Here is a 26,765-nt window from a genome sequence, read left to right as displayed (position 1 = left end):
TTGAGGTGGGGTGTGGCATGTGGGAAATGGCAAACTGATCTCTTAAAGACACATTTGTTGTCCGGAAGCTCAGTGAGAATGGACTCCAAGGTGGGTCTCCCATGTGCCATTTGCTATCACTGTTTCATGTACAGCATTCTGGATGAGAACATAAGATGACTTTGTGCCTGTAAAACTAAACTAGCTCTTACTAAAATAACTATTTACGAAGGTGCTGCAGCCAGCACTCCAGCCACGTGCACACAGACTGACTTCCTAGTGCTTTTCCTCAAACTCTTCCCTCCTGCAACCTGTGCTCTGCCCTCCAGGTTCCATGCAGGTTGCCATAATTGCTGCTCTCAAATTGCCAGCTTTACTTAGGAGCTGAAGAAGCAATTCTCCTTTCACTCACGCTGCTTTTACCCTGGTGTAACTGCAATGGCATCGGTGGAGTGACTCCTGCTTTACACTGGTGTGAGCTAGAGAGGAAAATTGGCTCATTGTTTTGCAGGATGATGAACATCATTCATTTAAATGAGTTTTAATAATTGAAGATGAGGCACCTTTTCTGACGACTCCTAATATTGTATTGAAAAGGGATTTAAATAATCCTTCAGTGAAACTGACCCTCAAATTCCTAGCTAAATGAACCTGGAAACTAGCTTAAATATTCTCAGTAAGTTCTACAGGCTTAGGGCCAAATTCATCCCTGCTGCAACTCCATGGGCATCCACCAGAGTGGAATTTTACACACCCTACCCTCATGCGAATTCTGTCAGTGCGAGTTCAGAACTGTTAGCCAAGAGAATAAAGTGGATCCTTCACATGTTAAACCAAGAGGGTCCTAGTGCCTTGAAAACAAGCAGTGGGCAGCAGTTGGAACCTATTTACACTGGCTTTCTTGTACTGTAAACAATCTTCCTACTCTATCCCCAGTGGAAAGAACAGCAGAGGAGCAGTTACAAGTGTTTTAAACCTCTCCAGCTGCTAGGCAGGGGGACAGCCAATATTTGAAATCTAGAATTGTTTGGAGGAAACCAGCACGAAAGACCGGGATTCTGCTTGTCATGGTCACTCCGGGACAGGATTTCCCCACTCCCCTTGTTCACATGGGATGGAGGGAGAGGGCAAAGAAGCTCTAATTAGAAAGATATTGAATTCAGCTTTGTCTCTAGACAGTGCACAGGAGTGAAATCCTCCCAGTAGGGTGGGTTGTCTTGGAGAGCCTGCTCTAAGCCTGTTGAAGTCAATACATTTTTCCGAGCTTTGGATCAGACTAGGAGAGTGAGAGATCATCTGGGCTCCTGTTGATTTACTGGATACCTGTGAACCTCAAGTAGCAATTTACACTGGCTGCATTGGAAGCAAACAGGTCTCCCCAGAAGGCGGTGCCTGGGCCAGAGACAAGTGTTCTTAGCCTGATGATTTCTAGTGTCTTGACGTAACCCCACTAGCTAGAAGAGACGGATTAGGCTTCTTCTAGTGGCTGAGTCGCATAAGAGGTTGATGAGGCTACGACAGTGGCCATGTTCGGGCATCAGTCCTTCCGCTCCAGCAGCAGGTGCCTTTGCTTTCAGGTCTGTCGGTCCTGTGTTCAAACCCACTGGCTGCCCCATGCAGCGCTGATGACACTGACACTAACCATACGGCTACGCTGCAATTAGACACTGCGACTGGCCTGTGCTAGCTGGCTTGGGCTACAGGGCTATTTAATTGGGGTGTCTATGCCCGGGTGTTACCCAGGTTTTTTAAGAACCCAAAGCAGTGGTAATTTAAGTTTTTGTTTGGTTTTGGTTTTTTGGTATGGGGAATAAATGAATAGTGAGCACAGCTCATCTGTCTGAGAAATGACTGACACAAGCAAGTATGCTTTTCTTGAGAACTGCTGTTAGTTAGATTTTAAGCACACACACGCGATAGGTGTAGGACATTTTAGAAATAGTTATTTACAGATTGAAATGGCTTTGAGTGATCACCAGCCAGGTTTTTAGGGCCCATTTTTTTTTTTTGGTCCAGCTGATGGGCAGTTTAGATGTCAGCTTTTTGCCCAAAGAAAAGCTCCTCGAACTGCTTTAAAGCATATTTTTAATTCAATTTTTATAGCTAATTTTAAACAAAGACAAACAAAACAACCTTTAGTGATTTTAGTGGGTTACTAATTCTTTAAATTTTAATGAACTATTATTTTAAAGCATTTTTAGTATTTGTAGTTATAACAATAATCCTAGAATCCCAGGGTTGGAAGGGACCTCAGGAGGTCATCTAGTCCAACCCTCCCTGCTCAAAGCAGGACCAATCCCCAGACATAGAATCATATCTCACAAACCATGACAGAGGCCTCCCAACGCACATCTGAACTGAGCATTATCCGTATTTTGTAGATGGGGAAACAGTCTCAGAGAAGTAAAATGTATTGTTCAAGAATATGTTAGGGGCATTAAAAACCAAAATTGCTATTTATTTACTTTTTATATATAATTTTTTGGTTTATGTTTTTATTTCAATAGCAAAGCTGCAAACTAAGATTTTCCTGTCTCTGTGAGGTTTGGTTTAGAGCTGGCAGTGGCTGAACATACAGAATTGCTGACTGCAGTTCTGTCAAATTGTGGGGCACACACAGGAACGTGACACGGGCTCAGGCTGGAGCCCGGGCTCTAGGACCCTGCACGGGGGGGAGGCTCCCAGAGTTCAGCCTGCTACCAGAATGGCTACACTGCAATTAAACTGCCTCGCTGGCACGGGCCAGCTGCAGGTGTCTAATGGCAGCGTAGACATACCCTTAGTGAAATGAAAGCCAGATCTGCCTGAAACGACTCCCCAACCCCATATTCATCTATATACAGATGAAGAATTGTTTGGAGATGGGTCTCAATGGAAATATTAACACACGAACCCACACTATACATGTGTGGTGATCTCTGGAAGAACTGAGTCCCATTAGCGCCTTGGGACAGATGTCAGGTGGTATTGTTTAGTCAGTTTGAAGGGAAACTGCCCTCCTGCCCCTTCCCCTTTTCCTCAGACCTAAAGGCTGAAATTTCAACAGATAACGAGCCCCTGCCAGGAACCCTGAGAGCTCGGCAAGAATCCATTTGCTGTCAGGTCTGGGCAAACACAATGGATGCTTTCACTTCACCTTGTTTTTGGACTTGTAAGTGTTTTTGAATGTGGGAGTGCACACCAGGACAGGAAATTCTCCATCCAGCGATTGTGTGGTCTGCGTGCAAGTGAAGTGAAAAGCACTCGCCATGCAATCGCTGCGTGAAACATTCTGGGCGATGGGCCCCAGCCAGGCAGTGGGCACAGACCCTGCCTTTCACATCCCTGCCTGTCACGCCGCACGCCAGCACATTCCTTGCTGTCTCTCTTGGAACCTGATATCTTGGCTCCATCAGCAGCGTGGGAAGACCTGAGTCGACCTGTATGTTGTACATGTCATACCTGGCACAGAGGGATTGCCACTCTGGTCCATTTGGCCCCTTATCCTGTCTCTGATGGCCGTCAGCACCAGCAGTTTCAGAGAGACGCACAAGAAACTCTGCGTCATGGCTCTGTCCCTCTAATGGCAGTTCAATATGAGAAGTTTACAAGCCTGCTACTGGCTGGGAGCTAACAGGCCTGGTGCTTTGGCTCAAGCCAAGTGGTAGCTGCTGTTGCTTTTAGGTTAAGGGTTCAGTCCCCTCAGATGATCCACCCAGTGGTGTCATTGATAGGTGGTGACCCCGGGGAGCTTTGAATTCCTCTGAAGCTCAGGGCAGCTTACAGGGCCAGGGGGAGCACGGGATCCCTCCTAGCAAAGTGGCTTGGCTGAAGCGTGTAGAAAGGGGTGGCGAGTCTTCGGCACTCTCTGTGCGAACAGGGCAGGCCAGATTCCAAGATGTGTGGGGTTTTTTCCCATTCTTTGTTAATTTGACGGGGAAGGTGCAGTGGATGCTCATGGGTTTTTGTGCCATGAGTGGGGAATATCTCCCAAGGGTCGATGCTTAGCTGAAATCCTCCTTCTGGCATGGTGCAGCCCAGTGCGAAAGCGTAAACCCCATGCTGGCTTGGGCGTTCCCTCTTGTTCAATGCGTTAGACTGCAGCAGTTCTCAAACTTCATTGCACTGCGACCCCCCTCTGACAACAAAAATTACTACCTGACCCCAGGCAGGGGCCCCAAAACCCCACTGTCCCGGGCGGGGGGGAAGGGAGGTCAAAGCCGAAGCCCAAGGGTTTCAGCCCCAGGCAGAGGCCCATAACCCGAGCCCTGTCGCCCAGGGCTAAAGACCTCAGACTTTGGAATGGGCCCTGGGCAGTGGGGCTCGGGCTTCAGCCTCGGGCCCCAGCAAGTCTAAGGCAGCCTTGGCCGACCCACTTTGCAGTCCCAACCCACAGGTGAGAACCCCGGCGTTAAAGTCTGGCTTTAAAAGGACTTGGTTAGAAAAGGCCTGGGAAGTCCTCACTCCTGCTAGCTGCGGTGTGCACTTGGGGCTCTGGGTGGGCCGGGCGATCTCTCTGCATGGAGCGGCTGGCAGGATCGGGGCCTACATTAAACCTGCTATCAGGTGTCGGAGGCAGAATTGGGAGGTCCTAATATTTAATTTTCACGTTAGTATTTATTTCCCCCCTCCCTCAGGAAAATGGGAGCCATTACTCCAGCGTGACCAGTGTTTCCGAGTGACCAGCTAAGATCCCTGTGGGAGGAAGGAAAAGAGCAACATGGATGGGCTCCTAGAACAGACCAGTGTGTTAATGCACAGTAAAATCGCTGAAGCTGGGAAAAAGAATGGCTTAATTAACACCAGGAACTTAATGGCGGAGAACAGAGATGGCCTGGTCTCTGTGTACCCAGCCCCACAGTACCAGAGCCACATCGTGGGGAATCTCGCTGCTCAAAGCAGGAATGACCCAGTGCAGCAGCTGCTGGACCCCAATACGCTCCAACAGACCGTGGAGTCCCACTACCGCCCCAACATCATCCTCTACTCGGAAAACGTGCTGCGCTCCTGGGGGGAGAGTGTGAGTGCCGAGTGCTGCGAGACCACCTTCATTGAGGACCGCTCCCCCACCAAGGACAGCCTGGAGTACCCCGACAGCAAGTTCATTGACCTCTCCAGTGACGACATCAAGATCCACACCCTCTCCTATGACGTGGAGGAAGACGAGGATTTCCAGGAGCTGGAGGTCAGATATTGCATGTTGCCTGATCGGCGGGGGATGGGGGGGACGTTATTTCGAATGTTGTGGGAGGGGCATGATGCTCATTTCCAGGACTGGTGTGGCCCTGATCCGAAAGGCACTTGAGCACATGCGTGACTGTAACTGGTCAGGTGAAACCTCCAGTCCCATTGAAGCCACAGGCAAAATTCACATTGACTTCGGTGGGGCCAGAATTTCACCTGTTCGCATCAGTAGGGAGCCTCACAGGCTTGCAGTGGTGCATGTGCTTTGCTGGGCTGTGGCCTGGGTCGTCTTGCCTGGATCTGGCTACCCCTAATTGCCCTGAGAAGTGTGTCCACATCAAATGTTACTATATCAGCCCTGAACCCAACAGAGTTCTAACTGCGTTGGTTGGTGCAGATGTTCTGGGTGAATGTGAGGCCATAGCCTCACGTGGTCCAAATAGAACCTAAGAGGCTAAATATTTTTTTGTTGTTCCCTTGCCAGGGGATTTCTCCATTCCAAAAGGCCTAGATGGGAAGAGTTTGCAAGCTTCCGTTTTCCCTAGGGCTCCCCGTTCCATTTGATTGGCTCAGAGACATGCAGCAAACGGCAGGAATGGTTTTTTCTTTGCGGTTTCTGTACCAATAGGGCAGGGAAAGGGGAATTCTACACGGCCAGTTCCGTGGCTGCCATACTGTCTTGGCTACCAACTCCACGCGAGAGACGTTGTCTTAGCAAGGTGTGTCAGAGGAGTTTGCTGTAAGAACCCTGTCCTGTGGCATTTGCCAGTCAGCTCTGGGGGCTGGGATTTTAGGAGAAGAGATTGCGCAGCTGGCCCCTTCAAAGCCAGCTCTTCCACGTGGGGTTTGATGTAGATAATTACAGTGGGTCTTTAATTGCATGATGGTGTTGTTGACACATCTGGTCCTAACTCCTGCTCCAAGAGTCCCTCCCTTCAGTTGAACTCAAATCAGCCAGGCCTTCTGAGGCCACCTGGAATTTCAGTGAGAGCCTGATGTGAGTGTAGACCGGCCCTGGAGCCGACGTGTGGAGGGGGATCAGTGGAGGGCCTATGTGCGCGCTGAATGGGCTTCTCCCTCTTTCACAGGGGTCTGTGGTTTAACAACAAAATATACTGTGACAGACCCAGGCCAGTGGGGCACAGGAGTCTGGTAGAGGGCAGACATACTGGTCACTGGCTGAGGAGTTTTCTGTTCCCTGAGTGACCAGAGCAGGGGCTGCACTAGAGTAATCAGGAACCTGCTAGAACCAATTAAGGCAGACAGGCTGATTAGCCCGCCTCGATTGGCTGCAGGTGATCTAATCAGAGCACCTGGGTTTAAAAAGGAGCTCGCTTCAGTTTGTCGTATGTGTGTGAGGAGCAGAGAGCAAGAGGCGCAAGGAGCTGAGAGTGAGAGGCTGTGCTGCTGGAGGACTGAGGAGTACAAGCGTTATCAGACACCAGGAGAAAGGTCCTGTAGTGAGGAGAAAGAAGGTGTTTGGAGGAGCCCAGGGAGGTGTAGCTGTCATGCAGCTGTTCCAGGAGGCACTCTAGACAGCTGCAATCCACAGGGCCCTGGGCTGGAACCCGGAGTAGAGGACGGGCCCAGATTCCCCCCAAACTTCCCAACTCCTGATCAGACACAGGAGGAGCTGACCCAGACTGTGGGTTCCACTAGAGGGGAAGATCATTGAGGTGAGCAAATCTTCTTCCAGTAAGCGCAGGACCCACCAAGGAAGGGGAGGAACTTTGTCACAATACAAAAGGAGCCCAGTCCAAACGGGGCCTGCTGTGGTCCGGGGGTTCTTCCTGCTAAGTCTAATGGCTGTTTGATTGGGTCTGGGGAGGCGTGGTTCTGTAAAACCGGGGGTGGGGGAAGTAGCCTCACGCTTTCCCACTTTTCTTTCAGAGAAGGCAGGAGAGAGACCCTCTTTCCCCTTCAATCGCTGTAGGGAGAAGCATCGGCTGGTGGCTCGGGCGCTAGGCTCAGGAGACCTGCATCCTGCTCCCATGTCTGCCCCTGACCTTCAATGCAGCCTTGCAGAATTCTGTGCCCTGGTTGGACTGCCCGGCCTGTGGAGCAAGGCGCATCTCATGCTATACGCCTGGACAGCGCCTGGCACAACCCAGCCCCCATCTCAGTTGGGGGCTCCAGCTGCTACTGTTCTACCACAAAGAAAATTCTGCTGGGGGGTGGGGGGGGGAATTGCTGTATCAGCACAAGTGCTTCGAGCTGCCATGGTCCACGGGACGTCCTCACCTTGGGTCCTGGATAGAGTTCGGGTCACCCCAGCTGGGGTGAGTAGCTCCAGGGGAAATGCTCGGTGGAGGTGCCCGTCTGAGGAGAGAGCGGCAGGCAGTCTGTGTGTCTGAGAGAGGCGAGGAGGAATGTGTGTTGTGTGCACCAGGCACAATGGGGCCCTGCTCTCAGCTGCTGTGCTACGGCAAACACACAGCAATTGTCCTACTTCCCCAAACAGGCAAGGCACGTTCCCGTGAGGGACCCCGTCTCTCCACACCGCGTATGGGGGTCTATTGTCTTGGTGCTGAGTGGGCACTGGGGCTGCGTAAGCGCTTGACCCGCCTTGAGCCCGGGCTGAGACGGTGGGGGGGGGAGCGGGGGGAGTAGATCTGGGCATGATCCCACTTGCAAAGACAGTGCTAGGCCCGTGCCAGGGCTGCAGCGTTACTGATCCCACAGGCGGCTGGCTCGAAGCCAGAAGAACGCTGCGTTAGCGCGACTGGCTCTGCAGAATTGGCAACAGCCGGTGGGAGCTGAACGCTTTGTGCCAAGCCAGCTCTGACAGCAATTGCAACACCCCATGCTGCTTAAGAGAGCCCCTGTCACAGAGCCAGGTCCCTGAGCCCTGCTGATGGAAAGGGGATAGCAGGGGACAGCATGAACGGGCTGTCTTGACCCACCGTGCCCAGATCAACCTCTTCATTGGGCCCCCCAGTGCTATAGCAACGGGGCACCTCAGAATCGATAGTGACGGGAACCTCCCGGCACTCCTGGGAGACAGTAAAGTATTACAGGCCTGAGACCCAGAGAGGTTATGGCCCAGGTTCTCCAAAGGAGTTGGGTCCCTAGCTCCCAGTGAGTTCAATGGAACTCAGCTGTCCCAATAGCTTGGAGGATAGGAGCCCAAGGTCAGAGTCTATGGCAGGCCAAGGACTTGAATGCAGAGCCCTGATCTCTAGCCTTCTGCCTCAGTCCCAGCCCCATCTTCACAGCCGCTCCCGCGTCTTGCCCCTTGCCTGCCCCCTCACGGTGCTAATGTCTCCCCTCTGAATGCGACACTGACAGGAAACTGCAAAGTGCGGGTCTCGCTGTGGGGGTCCCCTGGCATGGGAACGTGCAGCCCAAACATGCCTCCTGGGTGTGGCCCCTGCGTCAGTGGCTGGAGGTTGCCACGGCGTGAAGGAAGAAAACATTAGTGCAGCAGCTGCTGAGGCGGGGACTGAGCCGCGCTAGGTTGTTAATGACATAAAAATGTCTCTGTCTGTATCTAAAAGAAGAAGAGAGCTTCTGACTGACACGGCTGGAGCCCTGCAGTCTCACCCTGCTCATCACCAGTTCTTAGTGAGTGAAGGAGTCTCCCTCCTCCTGATGATAAAACGGAGGAGGGGAAAAGGGTTTCATCCCACCAGCTTTCCTGGCTGTGCCACAGAGTTGTTAAGGCAGATCAGCAGTAAAGGGAAATGTGAGCAGAGATCCAAGTCTTTTTTCATCAGCCTTTGGAGAGACGCAGAGAATTTGATCCTGCCATCCCGTATGCGTGGCACATCGCTGCGTATCTGGGAGAATCAGCTGCTGTGCCAAGAGACAGTTAGATGTGAGTTGCATGGCCCAGTGCCCATTCAAGGCACAGATTTGCAAGGGAGGTGGTGTCTTCCCCACACATCTGTGTTGTGGCTTCTTTCTGGGGCTAGACCCCAGCAGCAGACTCTTTCTAGGTGGGCCAACGTGTGACCTTGTCTACATAGGAAAGTTATACTGGTTTGAATTTACATTGGTTGTTAAAGTGATCTAGCTAAATATGGAATCAACAATATTTAATAGGAACTTTAATAGGCAGCAGGTTTAGAACAAACAAAGGCAGTATTTCTTCACACAATGCAGTTAACCTGTTTAACTCTTTGCCACAGGATGTTTTGAAGGCCAAAATTATAACAGGGTTCAAAAAAGAACTAGATAAGTTCATGGAGGACAGGCCCATCAATGGCTATTAGCCAGGAGGGGCAGGGATGGTGTCTCTAGCCCCTGTTGCCAGAAGCTGGGAATGGGCGACAAGGGATGGATCACTCGATAATTACCCTGTTCTGTTCATTCCCTCTGGGGCACCTGCCATTGCCCACTGTCGGAAGACAGGACACTGGGCTAGATGGACCATTGCTCTGACCCAGTGTGGTCGCTCTTACATTCTTATGTAACATTGAATTTCATCTGCTGTTTTGTTGTCTAGTTACCTGGTTGAGTGAGATTCCTTTGTAACTCTCTGCAGTCTGCTTTGAACTTAACTATCTTGAGCATAGGCATCGACTTCCTCTCTTCCCAGGAGGTGCTTGATACCTCCCACCTCTGCCCCAGGCCTGCCCCCACTTCACCCCTTCCTCTAGGGCCCCACATCACCTCTTCCTGCCCCTACCCTGCCTCTTTCCACCCCCTCCCCTGAGCGCACCCTGTCCCTGCTCTTCCCCTCCCCCCCCCCCCCCCCCCCCCGCAGCTAGGGTTGCCAATTTTGATTGGATGTATTCCTGGAGGTTTCATCACATAGCAATCTTTAATTAAAGGTTAATCTTTAATTCCTGGGGACTCCAGGACAATCCTGGAGGGTTGACAACCCTACCACCAGCACCTCCTGCAAGGTGCAGAATAGCTGATTGTGGCAGGTGGGAGGCGCTGGGGGGGAGTTGATGAGCAGGGAGGTGGGGGATGCTTGGCTGCCAGTGGGTGCTAAGTGCACACTAATTTTTTTTTGTCATGGGCACCTATGATCTTGAGTAGTTTTGTGTTGTCTGCAAACCTCACTGTTTACTCCTTTTTCCAGATCATTTGTGAATGTGTTTAATAGCTCAGTCCCAGCACAGAGCCCTGTGGGACCCCGCTATTTACCTTTCTCCACTGTGAGAACTGACCATTAATTCCTACCCTTCGCTTCCTGTCTTTTAACCAGTTACTGATCCAGGAGAGGAACCTTCCCTCTTATCCCAGGGCACGTTACTTTGCTTACGAGCAAACTCAAAGGCTTTCTGAAAGTCCAAGTGCTTTATATCATATACATTATATCAGTGGGATCACCCTTGCTCACATGCTTGTTGGCACTCTCAAAAAATTCTAATAGATGGTGAGGCTTGATTTCCCTGTACAAAAGTCATGTTGACTATTCCCTAACATATTGTGTTCATTTATGTGTCTAATAATTCTGTTCTTTGCTATACTGTCAGACAATTTGACAGGTACTGAAATTCAGCTTGCCGGCCAGTAATTGCTAGGATCACCTCTGGGGGCATTTTTAAAAACTAGGTGTCACATTAGCTATCCTCCACTCATCTGGGACAGAGGCTGATTTAAGCTATACATTATGTTCCTTCAGAACTCTTGGGTGAATCCCATCTGGTCCTGGTGATTTATTACAGTTTAATTTATCAAATTCTTCCAAAATCACCTCTGCTGACACCTCAATCTGAGACAGTTCCTCAGATTTGTCTCCTAAAAAGAATGGCTCAGGTATGGGAATCTCCTGCACATTCTTTGCAGTGAAGACTGGTGCAATGAATTTATTTAGTTTCTCTGCAAGGCCTTATCTTCCTTGAGTGCTCCCTTAGCACCCTGGTCGTCCAGTGGCCCCAGAGATTGTTTAGCAGGCTTCCTGCTTCTGCTGTACTTAACAATATTTTGCTGCTAGTTTTGGTGTCTTTTGCTAATCGATCTTCAAAGTCTTTCTTGGCCTGTCTAATGATACATTTACACTTGACTGGCCAGAGTTTCTGCTCCTTTCTATTTTCCTCCGTAGGATCCGACATGCATTTTTTAAAGGGTATCTTTTTGCCTCTTAATATCCTCTTTTTCTCTGTTGTTTAGCCATGGTGGTGGTTTTTGGTTTTTTAAGGTCCAATTACCCTTTTTTAATGTATTGATTTTTTTTTTATTGGGGGCATACATTTTAGTTTGAGCTTCTATTATGCTTTTTAAAAATAGTTTCCATGCAGTTTGTAGGCATTTCACCTTTGTGACTGTTCCTTTTAATTTCCATTTAACTGGCTTCCTCATTTTTGTGTAGTTCCCTTTTTGAAGTTTAATGCTACTGCAGTGCGTTTCTTTGGTATTTCCGCCCCTCCTGCACGGATGTTAAATTAAATTACGTTATGGTTGCTGTTACAAAGTGATTCAGCTATATTCCCCACTTGGATCAGATCCTGTGCTCCATTTAGGACTAAATCAAAATTGCCTTCCCCCTTGTGGGTTCTAGGACTAATTCCTCCGAGAAGCAGTTATTGATCGTGTCTAGAAATTTTATCTCTGCATCCTGCCCTGAGATGACACTCAACCAGTCAAAATGGGTCTACTTGAAGTCCCCCATTATTACTGAGTCTTCTGTTTTTGTTTCCTCTCTAATCTCCCTGAGCATGTCACAGTCATGGTCATGTTTCTTTAATACCTGTTGTTATATCAATATCCTCAGTGAATACCTGGCACTCAAGTTCACCCAGCTTAGTGTTTAGACTTCTGTTTGCAGCGCTGTTGTAGCCATGTTGGTCTCAGGATATTAGAGAGACAAGGTGGGGGAGGTGATTTTTAAAGGATGCGTTTTTGCCTTAACAGCTTCTGTTACTGTTATGTAGCCAAGGCGGCATTTCTTTGGTCCTGTTATTGTTTGTGGGCTTTAATTAGGGTACATTTAGTTTGAGCCTCTATTATGCTGTTTTGAAATGGTTTCTCTGCATGTGACTGTTCCTTTTTAATATTGCTTCACCAACAGAAGTTGGTCCATTAAAAGATATGACCCAACCTACCTTGTCTCTCTATTTAGACTTCTAGCATTTGTCATAAGCACTTATAACATTTGTCAATATTTAGTTGTGATGTCCTTGAATGGGACTCGCTCTCTTTCATTTGACTGCTCCTCTTGAGTTGCTTCATTTACTTTGTCAGCTTCCTCTTTGCTAGGACACATATTATCCCCGTTAATAAATCCTCCCCTAAGGGGTGTGTCTGTCTGAACCATGTGCTCTTCTGCACCTGTCGGCTTTCCCTCGGCCCTCAGTTTATAAACTCCTCTGTGCTAGCTCTCTGGTTCCATTTTGGTTTGGGAGCCCATCCTTCCTGTATAGGCTTCTCCTTTCCCAAAAGGTTCCCTAGTTCCTTCTAAGCCTAAAACCCTCCTCCCTACACCATCGTCTCATCCACGCACTGAGACCCAGCAGTTCTGCCTGGCCCCGTGCATGGAACTGGAAGTATTTCAGAGAGTGCTACCATGGAGGTCCTGGACTTTAATCTCTTACCTGACAGCCTAAATTTGACCTCCAGGTCCTCTCTGTCTCTGGTACCAACATGTACCATGATCGCCGGTGCCTCCTCTGAACTGTACATAACTCTATCTAGATATCTCAAGGTCCGTAACCTTTGCACCGGGCAGGCAGGCCTTTCTGTCAGGGCTAATGGCTAGACAACCCATCAAATAAGGCTTTATTAAAATACTGCACAGTTCCTTACTGAGGTATTCATCTGTGGCTGGGCTGCTGTCTCTTCTCCAGGAGTATCATTCGTCATACCACACTCACTCTGCTATGCCAGCATCTCAGTGACTAGCTTATTAATGAAACCCAAGTTATTGATGAAATACAGGAGTGAGAGAGTGAATTATTCATTCATAGAGCATAAGAGAATGGATCTGAGTTCTCGTGTTTAAAAAAAAAAATCCAGCGATGTCTGAAATATTCTCTGTAAAATGAAAAAAAGATAGAATGTTCAAGTGAGTAAAAACCAAAACGTGTCCCTTCGCCCGATGTCAGAGCACAAGGCCACGGAGCCTAGAGGTGGATCTATTGCACCCGAGCTCTCAGCTCAAGTCTCGTGAAAATCCCTACATCTGTCTCAGTGCGTCTGTGGCCCTTGTCTCCATCGTGTCTGAGTGCCCGGGACTCGTGCCTGGATTTCCAGCCTCCCAGCACTTCTGCGAGGTAGAGCAGTGCTCTGCTCCCCATTGTCCAGGTGGGGACTGAGACCTGGGGAAGCTCAAGGACTTTCCCAAGTTCACGTCAAGGAGAGTTTTGTGATTGATTTCAGTGAAGCCAGGATTTCACCCTGGTCTCTATTAACAAACTCAGCTTACTTTGTGGCAGCTACATGGAGGAAGAAATGGTTAACGGGATTCTAAGGCCTCTTATGACTGAAGTCAGACTTGGATATTGATTCTAAAATTCCTGGCTGAGAGCTCAGGCTGTACAACATGTGCCCAGAACAAATACCAGTGAAGGAGGTTTCTCCGTGGACAGGCTGGCGAGTGCTAAAGCAATATATGTTCCTTTGAGTGCAGCTGCCGTGAAATACATACAGTTCAGTTCTGCAGGGGGACCCTCTTCATCCAATGTTGGAAACTGAACTGCCTTCCACCCTAACACGGGGATGAACTTAGTGCTGAGATGGCTCAGTATTCCAGCAGTGACGCTCTTCAGAGTGTGCAGAAAGCTGAGTGGTCCAGGTCTCATCTCAGAGGCACCGAATCCCTTGTTTGGGAAGAAACCCTATAGGGCTTGCACATGAATGGGATTTCAGACATAGGAAACAATAATGTAACGTGTGCCTGAGGTGGGAATCTGGTACTTAACAGACCTTTGCAGTTTCTATGGCATTTATGGGAGTTGAAGAATCTGTCACAGGTATTTGTGTGCTCCCCATTGCTAGAATATTCGTGCACCTCACAACCTTGAATATATTTATCCTCAGAATGCCCTGTGACATAGGGAAGTGCTTTTAGCCCCATTGTACAGATGGAGAGCTAAGGCACAGAGAGGCTAAGTGACTGCCCCAAGGTCTCTCTCTCACAGTCTGTGACAGAGCAGGGATCTGAGCACCAGACCAGCACTGTAACCACTGGATAATCTTCCTTTCTGGAATATTAATGCAAATGCAAACCTATGGGCCCAAGCTTGCAAACACACTTTACTCCCCGACCTTGTCATGCTGCAGCCAAGCTATGCACGTGTGTACAGGTCTCTAGAATCTGACCTTATAGCAGAACCCCAAGTCCCACAACAGTGACCTCTCTCCTGGCTTTTCACTAGAAACCATACCATTTTCAGGCTTCTAGAACTTAGCTAGGAAAGCTGATTCTTGTTTCAGGGTCTGAGCTGAGAAATGGATTTACATTCAGTCCATTTCATCTTTTTTATTTTCTTGGTTAGTGGAAACCAAACTGGTATTTTTTCTTCTTCCTTCCTTCTTTCTTTGATTTCAGAGGCAAGTCTGGGAATTCTCCATCCAGAAACTAGCTTTGATGTTTGAAATGCATGTTTGCAAGATGCCAGCTCCCATGTGCCGTAGAGCTTTGAGGTTGGATTTGTCTTTCCATTTAAAACAAATGACCTGTTAACATTAACAAAAGCACCTGGGCTAACAGCAATTTCTGGACACTGTGCTACTGACCTGATCATACAACTTTTTTGTGTCCTTGACCCAGGTTCAGTGACGTCCTTCCCCGTTTACCCTCCCCGCCACCCCACTTGCATAGAACAGTGTGAAGTGTGTTATGAGCAAAGCAAAACCAAAACAGCAAATTTTGCTGGGATGTTCAAAGGGGCCCAATTCCCATGGGACTGTCAATGGCCATTTAGGGCCCTTTGAAACCTCCCAGCCTTAGTTCTCAGCACTTTGAGATCTGCAGCCATCCTTCTCTCCTGCAGGAGCAAACTCTATAATGTACTCTAGGCCTGGCAGATGTGTGATCCACATGCACTGGCCTTGGGGAAATGTTCCTCGTTCCCATGGATCATAGTTGGCGGGGGAGGGACTTTAGTGTGGGAAAGGGAATCAGCTGTTACAGGCAGAACAGACAGATTGAAAAGCTCAGGTCAGACCCCCTCCCCATGTCCCATGATTCTACTATGTAGGCGATTAATTAACAGGCTGCACTAGTTATGTTTTATTTGCATTCAATTTTTTTTCCCCTGAAAGGAAATATGTTAATAGAAGCCACTGGAGTCTGTAGACACTGAGCTCTGTCAAGCTATAGGGATATTAACACTTGTTAGCCACGCATGAGGCTTGGAGCTAATTTTCAGTTGTCTCTTTACCAGCCTTCCTCTGAGTCATACTTACTACACCTGGGGTCAAGACACAGAATCATAGAATATCAGGGTTGTAAGAGACCTCAGGAGGTCAACTAGTCCCACCCCCTGCTCAAAGCAGGACCAATCCCCAACTAAATCATCCTAGCCAGGGCTTTGTCAAGCCTGACCTTAAAAACCTCTAAGAATGGAGATTCCACCACCTCCCTACGTAAAAACCTCTAAGAATGGAGATTCCACCACCTCCCTACATAACTCATTCCAGTGCTTCACCACCCTCCTAGTGAAATAGTGTTTTCTAATATCCAACCTAAACCTCCCCCACTGCAACTTGAGACCATTGCTCCTTGTTCTGTCATCTGCCACCACTGAGAATAGTCTAGATCCATCCTCTTTGGAACCCCCCTTCAGGTAGTTGAAGGCTGCTATCAAATCCCCCCTCTCTTCTCTTCTGCAGACTAAATAAGCCCAGTTCCTTCAGCCTCTCCTCATAAGTCATGTGCCCAGCCCCTAATCATTTTTAAAAGCAGCAAGGAGTCCTGTGGCACCGTATAGACTAACAGACGTATTGGAGCATGAGCTTTCATGCGTGAATACCCACTTCGTCGGATGCATGTAGTGGAAATTTCCAGGGGCAGGTGTGTGTGTATATATATGCAAGCAAGAAGCTAGAAGAGGGCCTCATCCTCCCTCATTGAACTAACCTCGTTATCTCTAGCCTGCTTCTTGCTTGCATATATATATATGCAAGCAAGAAGAGAATCCTCCAGCAAGTGACCCATGCCCCACGCTGCAGAGGAAGGTGAAAAACCTCCAGGGCCTCTAAACCTCCAGGGCCTCTAGCTTCTGATTGAAGTGTGCTTTAAAAAATAAAGGGCACTTCATCACTGTGATTCTCCACCCATCTTTAGGGACATAAACACGCCTCCTTTACTGCATGTACTGCTCTCATGAATTGGAGAGATTGTTGAAAGCTCACAGGATTAGCTCCCTGCCATTCTCCAAAGAATATGGATATTTAGATGACATCTCCACGCTTGCAATTACTGCTCTCCGAGAAGAGGGCATCATTTGGCCAGATGTGGCAGTCTCCATCCTGTTCTGATGTCGATTCATATATTGCCATCTGAAAAATCCTGTTCCAGATGACAGAGTACACCAATGTCTAAGTTTTAAAGCTTTATTAATAACGTAATAAAATAACAGCAGTGAGTGTTGGGACTGCTCCCACATCACTCAAAGGAAGCAAGAAAGCATTAGTACACCAGTCTCGCACACTTTCATACTCACACACGCATGACACGAGGCTGGCGAAGCCTGGGTGTAATGTAAGAAGAAGAGAGGGAGAGGTGGACAGGAGTTCTTGTCCCGTGCATGGGTTGTCCAAGGTCTGCTGTGATTTTCCAATTTGCTTTGGCTTTTAGGAGGGTTTTTAAATCCTTGGTTTTTTGTTGGGCATTTTGTTCAGGCACCTTTGTCCCCTTTGCTTTTTGTACCAGTTTTCTGTGGCTTCCTCAGCATTCCCAAAACACACCAGCTCCAGGGATGTGAAACTCTGTTTTTCCCCCCTCACTGACCTTCACTGTCTCATCACTTTTGCAATCACCTCCCTTCCTATGCAGGGCTTGCAAGGAGTTCTTCAAAGAGCAGCCTCCTGGCTCTCTCCCACTGTGCCTGCACTGGGAGAGTTCTTACCTAGCCGAATAGAAGGCCATGAGGGCTCCATTAGGCTGCCCAAGCCCTTTTAAGCCAGCACTAAGGGGCAGGTGCAGAGGCGAGGCTCTCACCTGGGGTTCCTTACAGATTTCTGCTCTCTTATATTACTCATCTCAATTTGAGCTTTCCCTTGTAAAAAGTTTCTAGGCCTTTGGGTTGTGAAGACAGGCTTCCCACTATGAACGTTCGGCATATAGTCTTCAGATGGGTGACCAGTCCAGGCGTGAGCTGGGAGAGATGCTAACTGCCACGCTTGTCTCAATGCAGTGTTAATACACCAATAGCTGTATGTCGCTGGCAGTATTTCGGCGTTGTCATAGACCCAGTCTAGGTGATAAAACACACCCTTGTTTAAACATGGTGATGGCCGAAACATATTATACAGTTAATCTACTGGTGCCTGTGTGGACAAGGGAAAAATAATCAAACCACTTTTTATCCTGCTAAAATCTTTTGCAAGGTCTTTTTGAACAAACAAATAGTAAAGAGCAAGATTCAAAAGGAAAAGTCATGAGGTATATATGTGTGTGTGTGTGGGGGGGGTTACTACTAGCCTCAATTAGTTGTGCTTTTCCACCCGCCACAGACCTTCTTTAAAGTATCACCCCCCTGTTCATTCAGTGCCCCACCAGGGCCCAAAATCACAGCTGCCTATTAATCAATAATCCCGGCCATGTGCAGAGCCAGATCATTTGAAAACATGCCCACATGCTCCCCAATCCATTTTGCTCTCTTACAGAGCCCCCCAATTACCTACACCCCACTCGATCTCCCTCTTCATTCTGCTCTCAGCCCACAAAGCCCCATGACATTGTCCCTATGTAGAGCTCCCTAATTAACCTCCCATTAATACGACCCCATCCCCCAATCTCCCTATGTCCCTCCCAGACCTGTTTGCAGAGTGTGCTGCTGTTCTAACACCCTGACCCTCGCTACTCCTCCTCCGCTGCCAAAGGGAGCAGCAGATCTAGCTGTTTGATGGGAGGGGGAAGCCCCCGGGGCAGGACCCTCTGAGGCCAGGATGGGGCCAGCTAGGAGAGTTGAAGACCAGGGTGAAGACAGCAGTAGGCGCTGCATTTTAGGGATCTAGCTCTGATTGGCTGCCTTCCCCATGAGGTGGGATAATGGGGAAAGGCAACCAATCAGATGGGGATTTCTCTGTAAGCGGGGGGTTTTGTGACAGACCTTTGGAAAAGGTCTGAAAACCCGTTGACTAGGCAGGGCTAGTCCAGTTGCCAGCTGTAGTGTTTTGTGGAAGCAGGTCCCTCCACACATGCTCCAGGGTAACGCTCTTCGTTAGCAAACTGCCCTGCCCACTTCACAGCCACAGCAGCCCCGGCTCTAGACTAAATGTGAGTACATCTCACACAGCCTACATCTTTCAAAAGTTTCTTTCAAATTTTTCCATTAAACTTTGTGTTTGATTGAAAAACAAATTTCAAAATGGGGTTTTTAGAATTTGTAAAGTTTCGTTTCAGTGGGGAAACACTTTCACCATTTCTCTTTCAACATTTGTCTTTCCCACTGGAAAAAAGGAGAGTGGGGGTGGAGAAGTGGGAGGGGAAAAAGTAGAGTCCCATCTTCCCCCGCGCCTCCGCAAACACACACACAGACACATTGAAACAAAATTCTTATTTCCAGTTATTTTTGTCCAAAAACTAAACAAATTCAACCAAAGTGAAAAAAAATTCATTTTGGCCAAAAGGGCATTTTCCATTAGGGGGGAAAAATCCCAAAATGGAGAATTTTCAAGGTGCTCTGCACTCCCCCACTGGGAGAAGCACTGGAATTCCCAGGGTACAATGCAGTGTCCTTAAAGGAACAAGTCATTAATGAGTGTGGGCTGCAATGGTGACGACAGACTGGAGTATGAGTGGCCACCCAGGGGGCAGAGTTACGATGCTAGTGGGCCTGAGCACGGGAGCACAGAGACTAGATTCTGATGTGCTACCAATGGCACTGAGTGTACGACTGCACATTGGCAGTGGTAGAGTCTGAATATAATCATAGTTCATGTACCCCATCCATGGGGGAGGGAAGGATGTGTCTACACTGCAATCAGACTCCCGTGGCTGGCCAGTGACAGCTGGCTTGGGCTTGGGCTAAGGGGCTGTTTAATTGCAGTGTAGACATTCCAGCTGCAGCCCACTTTGCAGGGTCCTAGAGCCCACGCTCCACCCCAAACCTGAACGGCTATGCCCTGAGTCAGCGGGTGTGGGCCAGCTGGTGATTTTTTTTAACGGCACTGTCCACACACCCTGAGAAGGGTGGAACAGCCTCTCCCCTTACCCTAACGCTGCGTTCACATCCTGTATTCACGTACTCTGAGATTTAAAGCTCAGAATGGACATCGTCTAGTTCGAGTCTAACACAGGCGATAGACTTTTAACCAATTACCTCTGTATTTTTACCAGGTTCCTAGCATTGGTATGGGAGCAATTAACCATTTCTTCTCTTCACATCCTTTGCCAGCCTTGGGTCAGTACGTCCCCGGAGTTTGTACCATATTTGCCCCTCCTCCCACCTTGTGTTAGTTTAATGCCTTCATGGCTGCTCCAGTTAGGCTCCAGCCCAGAAGATTAGCCTTTGTACCTGGGAGCTGGAGGTGGGTCTGTTTGTACAGCCCCTGCTCCCCCTGGAACGTGCCCCACGTTGCACAAAACCAAAACTTTCCTCTTCATGCCCGTTGCACAGTCAACGATTCATCTCCAGCATGTTCTGCCTTCTCTCACTCCTGGTGCTGGAAGGACCTCAGTGAAAATCAGGGCCTTTCCTTTTTTCAGCTCCCTACCGCGATCCCCAGAGTCTTCAGTAAGTTCCCCATGATTCGGTGTGTTTGGTTCCAGTGTGAATGAGCACTGGTGGAGGCTTGCCAGTCAGTGTCAGAGCCCCTGGGGTACAGCGACTCTTCGTAAAAGAAACTGTCTGTTTGTACAGCTGGACTGGACAAATGAGTTCATTTTTTACAATACATTCTCTCCATGAAGATGCATGCATGCACCTTCCATTCATAGTAGCAGGAACTGGACATGCATCTGGGGACAGAACCCCTTGCCCTTGTCTGTGTTCATGGTGAAACAAGAAAAGCGCTGATAAAACTGTGGAGTCATTAGCAGGAATAAAACCTGTGTCCTGGGTAATAAAAAGAGTCTGGGGAAACCCTGGCCTCATTAAGCCCATGAGGAAACTTCCCTTGACTTCAGTGGGGCTAAGATTTCACCCAACATGTATTAAGAGGTGACTCCCCCCGAGGAGTCAGTGTTATTCATAGAGTAAGAGATTCAGCCGGGTGTTGGACTGATGAAATAGGGAGCGTTTGGGACGGCAAAAAAAATCCACTGTCCAGTCCGTGGCCAGAGCACATGGCTGCCTCTACACCAGAGCTGAAACAGCAGCTGCATTCCCTACCTATCCCTTGGTAGCACGTTGCTCTCCATTAATCTCATGTTATGCCGATGACGCCGGAAGAGGGAGGTCCGAGGTGAAGTGACTAGCCTGGAGGAAGGGCAATGTCTTGGGGTTTTGACAGGGATTCGGTGTTATTCAAGGGAACAGCAATAAGTTCTGTTATCCCTAATTGGGCGGGCCAGTCCCGAAATGTAGACATCTCGGTCCCGGGCTGAATGGCTCCAGGACAGCATTTGTCCCGGATTCCCTGTGGCACCGCTCTGCCTCTGTCTGAGGCTCTGTGTGGCACCAGCCTCTTCCCAGAGGGGGGCTGAGGTGAGCCTTAGCACCCCCACGCCATCAGGCCCCACAGCCTGCTTGTCCTCTTCCCCCCGTGGCCCCGCCCCTGGCCTGGCCAGAAGCCGGAGATAAGCAGTAGTAAGAGTTGCCTTGGGAGCCCAGAGTCCCAGACCCTCCCCCTGCCCTGGTCAGCACAGCCCAGGGACAGCGACACAGGCCGGGGGCTGTTCTGGGGCCCCCTAGCTCCAGCAGAGAGCCCAGGGCTCCCCACAACGGCCCGGGCTCCCTGGGCAGCTCTTCCCACGTCTCAGCTCTGGCTTCTGGCCTGGCCAGGGGGTGGGGCCACAGGGGAAAAGGAGGAGCAGGAGGTGGGACCATGGGGGGGGTCCTGTGTGTGACCCTTTTTGCATTTTGGCAAGGTGATTATCCTGTCTGCGCTATAAAAATACACCTCAAGTTACCAGGGAGGTTCTACTCCTAGGTGCTCGCGGACGTCGCCTTTGGCAGGGGAGGAGTAATTGAATCATTAACCAGAGTCTTTTTCTTTCTTTCTTTCCTCCACTTGCTATTCCAGAGCGACTACTCGAGTGACACAGAGAGTGAAGACAATTTCCTCATGATGCCCCCAAGGGATCATCTCGGCCTCAGCGTATTCTCCATGCTCTGCTGCTTTTGGCCGCTGGGAATTGCTGCCTTTTATTTGTCACACGAGGTAATGTAAAAATCTCTCCTGCTAACTCAGAACACGGCAGCCCAGCACTTGGATGAGCCCATTGTGATGTGGAAGGAGGCAACTGGGCGTATGTTTTTGGGTTACACACGCACGATGTGGGTAGCTAGAAGCAGAGAGCAGTTCCGAGTGTAGATAACCCACTGGGGAGTGTGTGTCCCAGGTCTCCTTCTGTGCAAATGCACATCTCGATAGTGGCATGTACCTAGATGTTTTCCTTTGCACTGAGTGCAGATGCTATGAAAGTCCTTAGCTCTGATTCTTGCGGTCCAATCCTATGTTGTTTCATAGTTAAGAGGGTCAGCAATTTTCTATTGGAAAATATCCTTTTTGGAAAAATTCAATTTTGCATGGGAAAAATTTAAATTTTGCTGAAAAATTTCCATCCCGCCTCCCCAGGCTCTGTCAGTTTCATTTTCTGTCCAGGGAAAAAGTGACATTCCAGCCAGGCAGAGGGAAAGCTGAAAAATTCCATTTTGGGTCTTTCCAAAATGGATTTTTTTTCTGGGAATCCCTTCCTGTGACCCATTTTGCTTTTTTGACTTTTCAGCCCTATTTGGGATAGACAAATTTTCAAAAACATGACATTTTTCTCAGAAAGGATTTCCCTTTTCCAGCCACGCTATGACTAATATCCACTGAACATCTCTACATCTCCCTCCAGTGCGTCTTCAGAAAGCCTGAAATGCCTGAAGTCGCAGAGCAGAGGGTAATGTAACTTACAGGACTGGAATCACGCTGGTGGACTCATCAGTGATTATAGTGAAGTGTGCTGCCAACACTAGGCAAAAATATAAGAGAAATGGAGCGGCACATTGGAGCATGTCATCTGTGTGTCTCGCAGCCCTGAAATCACTCGCATTCTAGTCCAACTTTATAATCTCCTGGCTCTAAAGTTCGCCAGTATTGGGTGTCTGTCATGTCTGTATGTATCAGGTACCTCTGAGTCCCTTAAGGTCAAAGGAACCTAAAAATGTGGTTTTATTGTGTAGTGCCTAGAGCAGTGGTCCTCAAACTTCTTTCTTCACGGACCACTTGAAAATTGCTGAGGGTCTTGGCGGACAACTTAACGATCTTTCCAAATGTCGTTTGTACCATTAGCTAACTAATGTGAAGTGCTTTGGATAAAAGCGCTATATAAAAAAAATACTGATTAATGTTTTTTTGTTTTACAAATAAAAGCCCACAACTCATATCTGAATATCAGTAGTCTTACCTTTCCAATGTGATGGATGTGCCTCTCCCCTGCTGTGGCAGCCCCCAAACTGGGGCTGGGAAGGAGGGTGAGGTCTCTCCCCCACCGCGGCAGCCCCCAAACTGGGGCTGTGAAGGAGCGGGGGTCTCTCCCCCACCGTAGGAGCCACAGAGCTGGGGCTGGGAAGGAGAGGGGTCTCTCCCCGGCAGCCGCAGCCCTGGAGCTGGGGAAAGTTGCCTCTTTCTCTGGCCACCACAGCCCTGCATATCCCAAATTCCCCCCACCCCCTCTTCTCACCCCACTACCCCCTCCCACCAACCCCCTATTCCCTCCAAGGCCACCACCTCACCTTACATGTGTATCTTCTCCAGAGTCCAGGCACCTAATTAGCAGAGTCACGCCTGTGCAGCTCCACTACTTGGGTGGTGGGTCCTTCATTCTCTTGTGTGCGGCCACCCAGGTGCACAGCTTAGAGGGAACTATTCGTGCACTCCCTGAATGGAGCTCGCGGACCACTGGTCATCCATGGACCACAGTTTGAGAACCTCTGCCCTAGAAGATGCTTAAATTAAAATCTGTAGAAGTTAGGGTTTGAGCTGAAGTGTAGAGGAGTATGGGAAATTGAAGTTGCTAGTGTGAGAAAAGTTAGAGATAAGTTGGAGACAGAGTGTTCTGGGCAAGTCGGAGTTGCAAGCACATGACCTGGGGTTGTGTTTCGGTTTGTTACGGTTTTGGTTATAACCGGTTTGAGCAAGATTTTTCATTAGTGTGTTTGTGAATTGTGACTGTTTTATTACAATGCTGTCTCTATATTGAGAGCATGGGAAGGACACTGAGGCAGATGTTAATTTAAATAATGGGTAAAGAAAAGAGCCAACAGGAAGGTGATGGAACTCTCAGAATGGTAAAGGACAGTTTAACGCTAATTCTTATTATAATAGCATCTAAAAGGAGTGATTTTGCTGAATTGTGGGAGCACGCCTATTAACATCCCAGGGTCCGGGATGAGCCGGCTGTGGCTGATCACCCATTGATACACATTTAACCTTTGAGTGTCAGGATAATAGTAGCATTTATGTAAGCCGTTTGCCTAACAAATCATTGTTTCTTTTTAATAACATTGGATTGTATCATTCCAAGTGTCGCCTCGCAGGCCTCTACTAAATCAACTGTCTATAACTGACATACAGGCTCAAACCCAAAAAACTAAAGTTGGGTTTTGTTGAACAAGGTAATATTGGGAACACTTCAACATAAAGGTTACAAAAGGTTACAGTAGGAGGGAAGAGATATGAAACTACTTTATTTTAAATGTATCAATCACTGGACATTTGATCTTAGCTGCCTCCAAACTGCAAAGAAGATTAAGACTGATTCAGTAGAGAATTTTTTCCTTGTTTGAGGGGTACTGATTGCTCCAGGCTTGCGTCAGGGGAATTTTCAGGAGAAAGCTGAAAGTGGAGATTGCATACCTGGTGTAGGAACACAGTATTTGGGTGCCCAGTAAGTCCTCTGCCCTCCAGCCAAAGCTGTTAGTGGACAAGATTCAGCACAATATGAAATGTTTTCCTACTATAGAGAACTGCCCCATGGTGGTGCATTTGGGATCCGGCTTTGTGGCCATGACCCTAATTTTACTTTGGGTAGGTTACTGCAATACTGTTAATCCAGTAAGACTGAAAACTACTAACTGGACTTACTGCCGGTTCTGTTAAATGTGAAATATCCCCACTGTTCATGTACTGGTACAGTTTTGATTATAAATGCACCCAGAGGGAGGTTATTTAAATGCATGATTTCCATACAATGGGTGAGCATAAGAATGGCCACACTGGGTCAGACCAAAGGTTCATCTAGCCCAGTATCCTGTCTACTGACAGTGGCCAATGCCAGGTGCCCCAGAGGGAATGAACAGAACAGGGAATCATCAAGTGATCCATCCCATCGCCCATTCCCAACTTCTGGCAAACAGAGGCTAGGGACACCATCCCTGCCCATCCTGGCTAATAGCCATTGATGGACCTATCCTCCATGAATTTATCTAGTTCTTTTTTGAACCCTGTTATAGTCTTGGCCTTCACAACATCCCCTGGCAAAGAGTTCCACAGGTTGACTGTGCACTGTGTGAAGAACTGCTTCCTTTTGTTTGTTTTAAACCTGCTGCCTATTAATTTCATTTGGTGACCCCTAATTCTTGTGTTATGAGAAGGCACAAATATCACTACCTCATTTACTTTCTCCACACCAATCATGATTTTATAGACCTCTATCATATCCCTCCTTAGTTGTATCTTTTCAAAGCTGAAAAGTCCCAGTCTTAATAATCTCTCCTCATATGGCAGTTGTTCCATACCCCTAATAATTTTTGTTGCCCTTTTTTGAATCTTTTCCAGTTCCAATATATCTTTTTTATAGATATGGGGTGACCACATCTGCACACAGTATTCAAGATGTGGGCATATCATGAATTTATATAGAGGCAACATGATATTTTTCTGTCTTATTATCTATCCCTTTCTTAATGATTCCCAACATTCTGTCAATGCACATTGAGTGGACATTTTCAGAGAACTATACATAATGACTCCAAGATCTCTTTCTTGAGTGGTAACAGCTAATTTAGACCCCATCATTTTATATGTATAGTTAGGATTATGTTTTCCAGTGTGCATCACTTTGCATTTATCAACATTGAATTTCATCTTCCATTTTGTTGCCTAGTCACCCAGTTTTGAGAGATCCTTTTGTAGCTCTTCGCCAGCTGCCTGGGACTTAACTATCTTGAGTAGTTTTGTATCATCTGCAAATTTTGCCACCTCATTGTTTACCCCTTTTTCCAGATCATTTATGAATATGTTGAGTAGGACTGGTCCCAGTACAGACCCCTGGGGGACACCTCTATTTACCTTTCTCCACTCTGAAAACTGACCATTTATTCCTACCCTTTGTTTACTACCTGTTAACCAGTTACTGATCCATGAGAGAACCTTCCCTCTTATCTCATGACTGCTTACTTTGCTTAAGAGCTTTTGATGAGGGACCTTGTGAAAAGCTTTCTGAAAAATCTAAGTACACCATATCCACTGGATCCCCCTTGTCCACGTGGTTGTTGACCCCCTCAAAGAATTCTAGTCAATTGATGAGGTATGATTTCCTTTTACAAAAAACATGTTGACTTTTCCCCCAACAAATTATGTTCATCTACATGTCTGACCATTTTCTATAGTTTCAGCTAGTTTGGCCAGTACTGAAGTCAGGCTTACCGGCCTGTAATTGCCAGGGTCACCTCTGGAGCCCTTTTTAAAATTGTTGCCCCATTAGCTATTCTCCAGTCATTTGGTACAGACACTGATTTAAATTATAGGTTACAGACTACAGTTAGTAGTTCTGCAATTTCACATTTGAGTTCCTTCAGAACTCTTGGGTGAATTCCATCTGATCCTGGTGACTTATTACTGTTTAGTTTATCAATTTATTCCAAAATCTCCTCTGCTGACACCTCAATCTGGGACAGTTCCTCAGATTTGTCACCTAAAAAGAATGGCTCAGGTTTGGGAATCTGCCTCATATCCTCAGCCATGATGCAAATAATTCATTTAGTTTCTCCGCAATGGCCTTATTGTCTCTGAGTGCTCCTTTAGCATCTTGATCATCTAGTGGCCCCACTGGTTGTTTAGCAGGCTTTCTGCTTCTGATGTACTTAAAAAAAATTGCTATTACTTTTTGAATTTTTGCTATTATTATTTTTTTTACTATTACTAAGTGATCAGCAAGCAGCAGCCTGTTGCAGAAGAGAAGAGCCCACTTACCATTACAATTACCTGGCTCCATCAAATTTCAGAGGGCCTGCTGGGAAAAAAGGTCCTACCAGAAGGCATCCTTGCAATTCAGATAGATTAATAAAGGCTTGATTGTCAGAAAGGAAGGTACAATGTGTTGTATATTACCTGTAGGGCAGGATGACAAGCATTTTTGGGGAGAGGGTCAACAGTTGGTTTTTTAATTTAAATATATTGTGAAATGT

At 47.8% G+C, this 26,765-nt stretch overlaps 1 protein-coding gene across 12 annotated transcripts in view; it reads left to right on the top strand.

Annotated features, from left to right (window-relative positions):
• The window catches only part of SYNDIG1 (synapse differentiation inducing 1), a 119,224-nt gene that overhangs the window by 20,686 nt on the left and 71,773 nt on the right, over positions 1–26,765 (top strand). For 9 of the 12 annotated variants that reach the window (XM_050951241.1, XM_050951234.1, XM_050951239.1 and 6 more), the window contains 4 exons: positions 4,596–5,143; positions 14,585–14,679; positions 19,544–19,607; positions 21,391–21,528. In XM_050951241.1, coding sequence (XP_050807198.1) covers positions 4,679–5,143; positions 14,585–14,679; positions 19,544–19,607; positions 21,391–21,528 — 762 coding nt within the window. In that variant the 5' untranslated portion in view covers positions 4,596–4,678. Of the gene's footprint in view, positions 1–4,595; positions 5,144–7,032; positions 7,407–14,584; positions 14,680–19,543; positions 19,608–21,390; positions 21,529–26,765 lie in introns of those variants that run through there. The other 3 variants (XM_050951244.1, XM_050951242.1, XM_050951243.1) reach the window with 2 other exon arrangements.

The sequence above is a fragment of the Gopherus flavomarginatus genome, chromosome 4 (assembly GCF_025201925.1).
Source record: "Gopherus flavomarginatus isolate rGopFla2 chromosome 4, rGopFla2.mat.asm, whole genome shotgun sequence".
NCBI classification, from domain to species: domain Eukaryota; kingdom Metazoa; phylum Chordata; order Testudines; family Testudinidae; genus Gopherus; species Gopherus flavomarginatus.
This window is presented reverse-complemented; position numbering and strand designations above follow the sequence as displayed.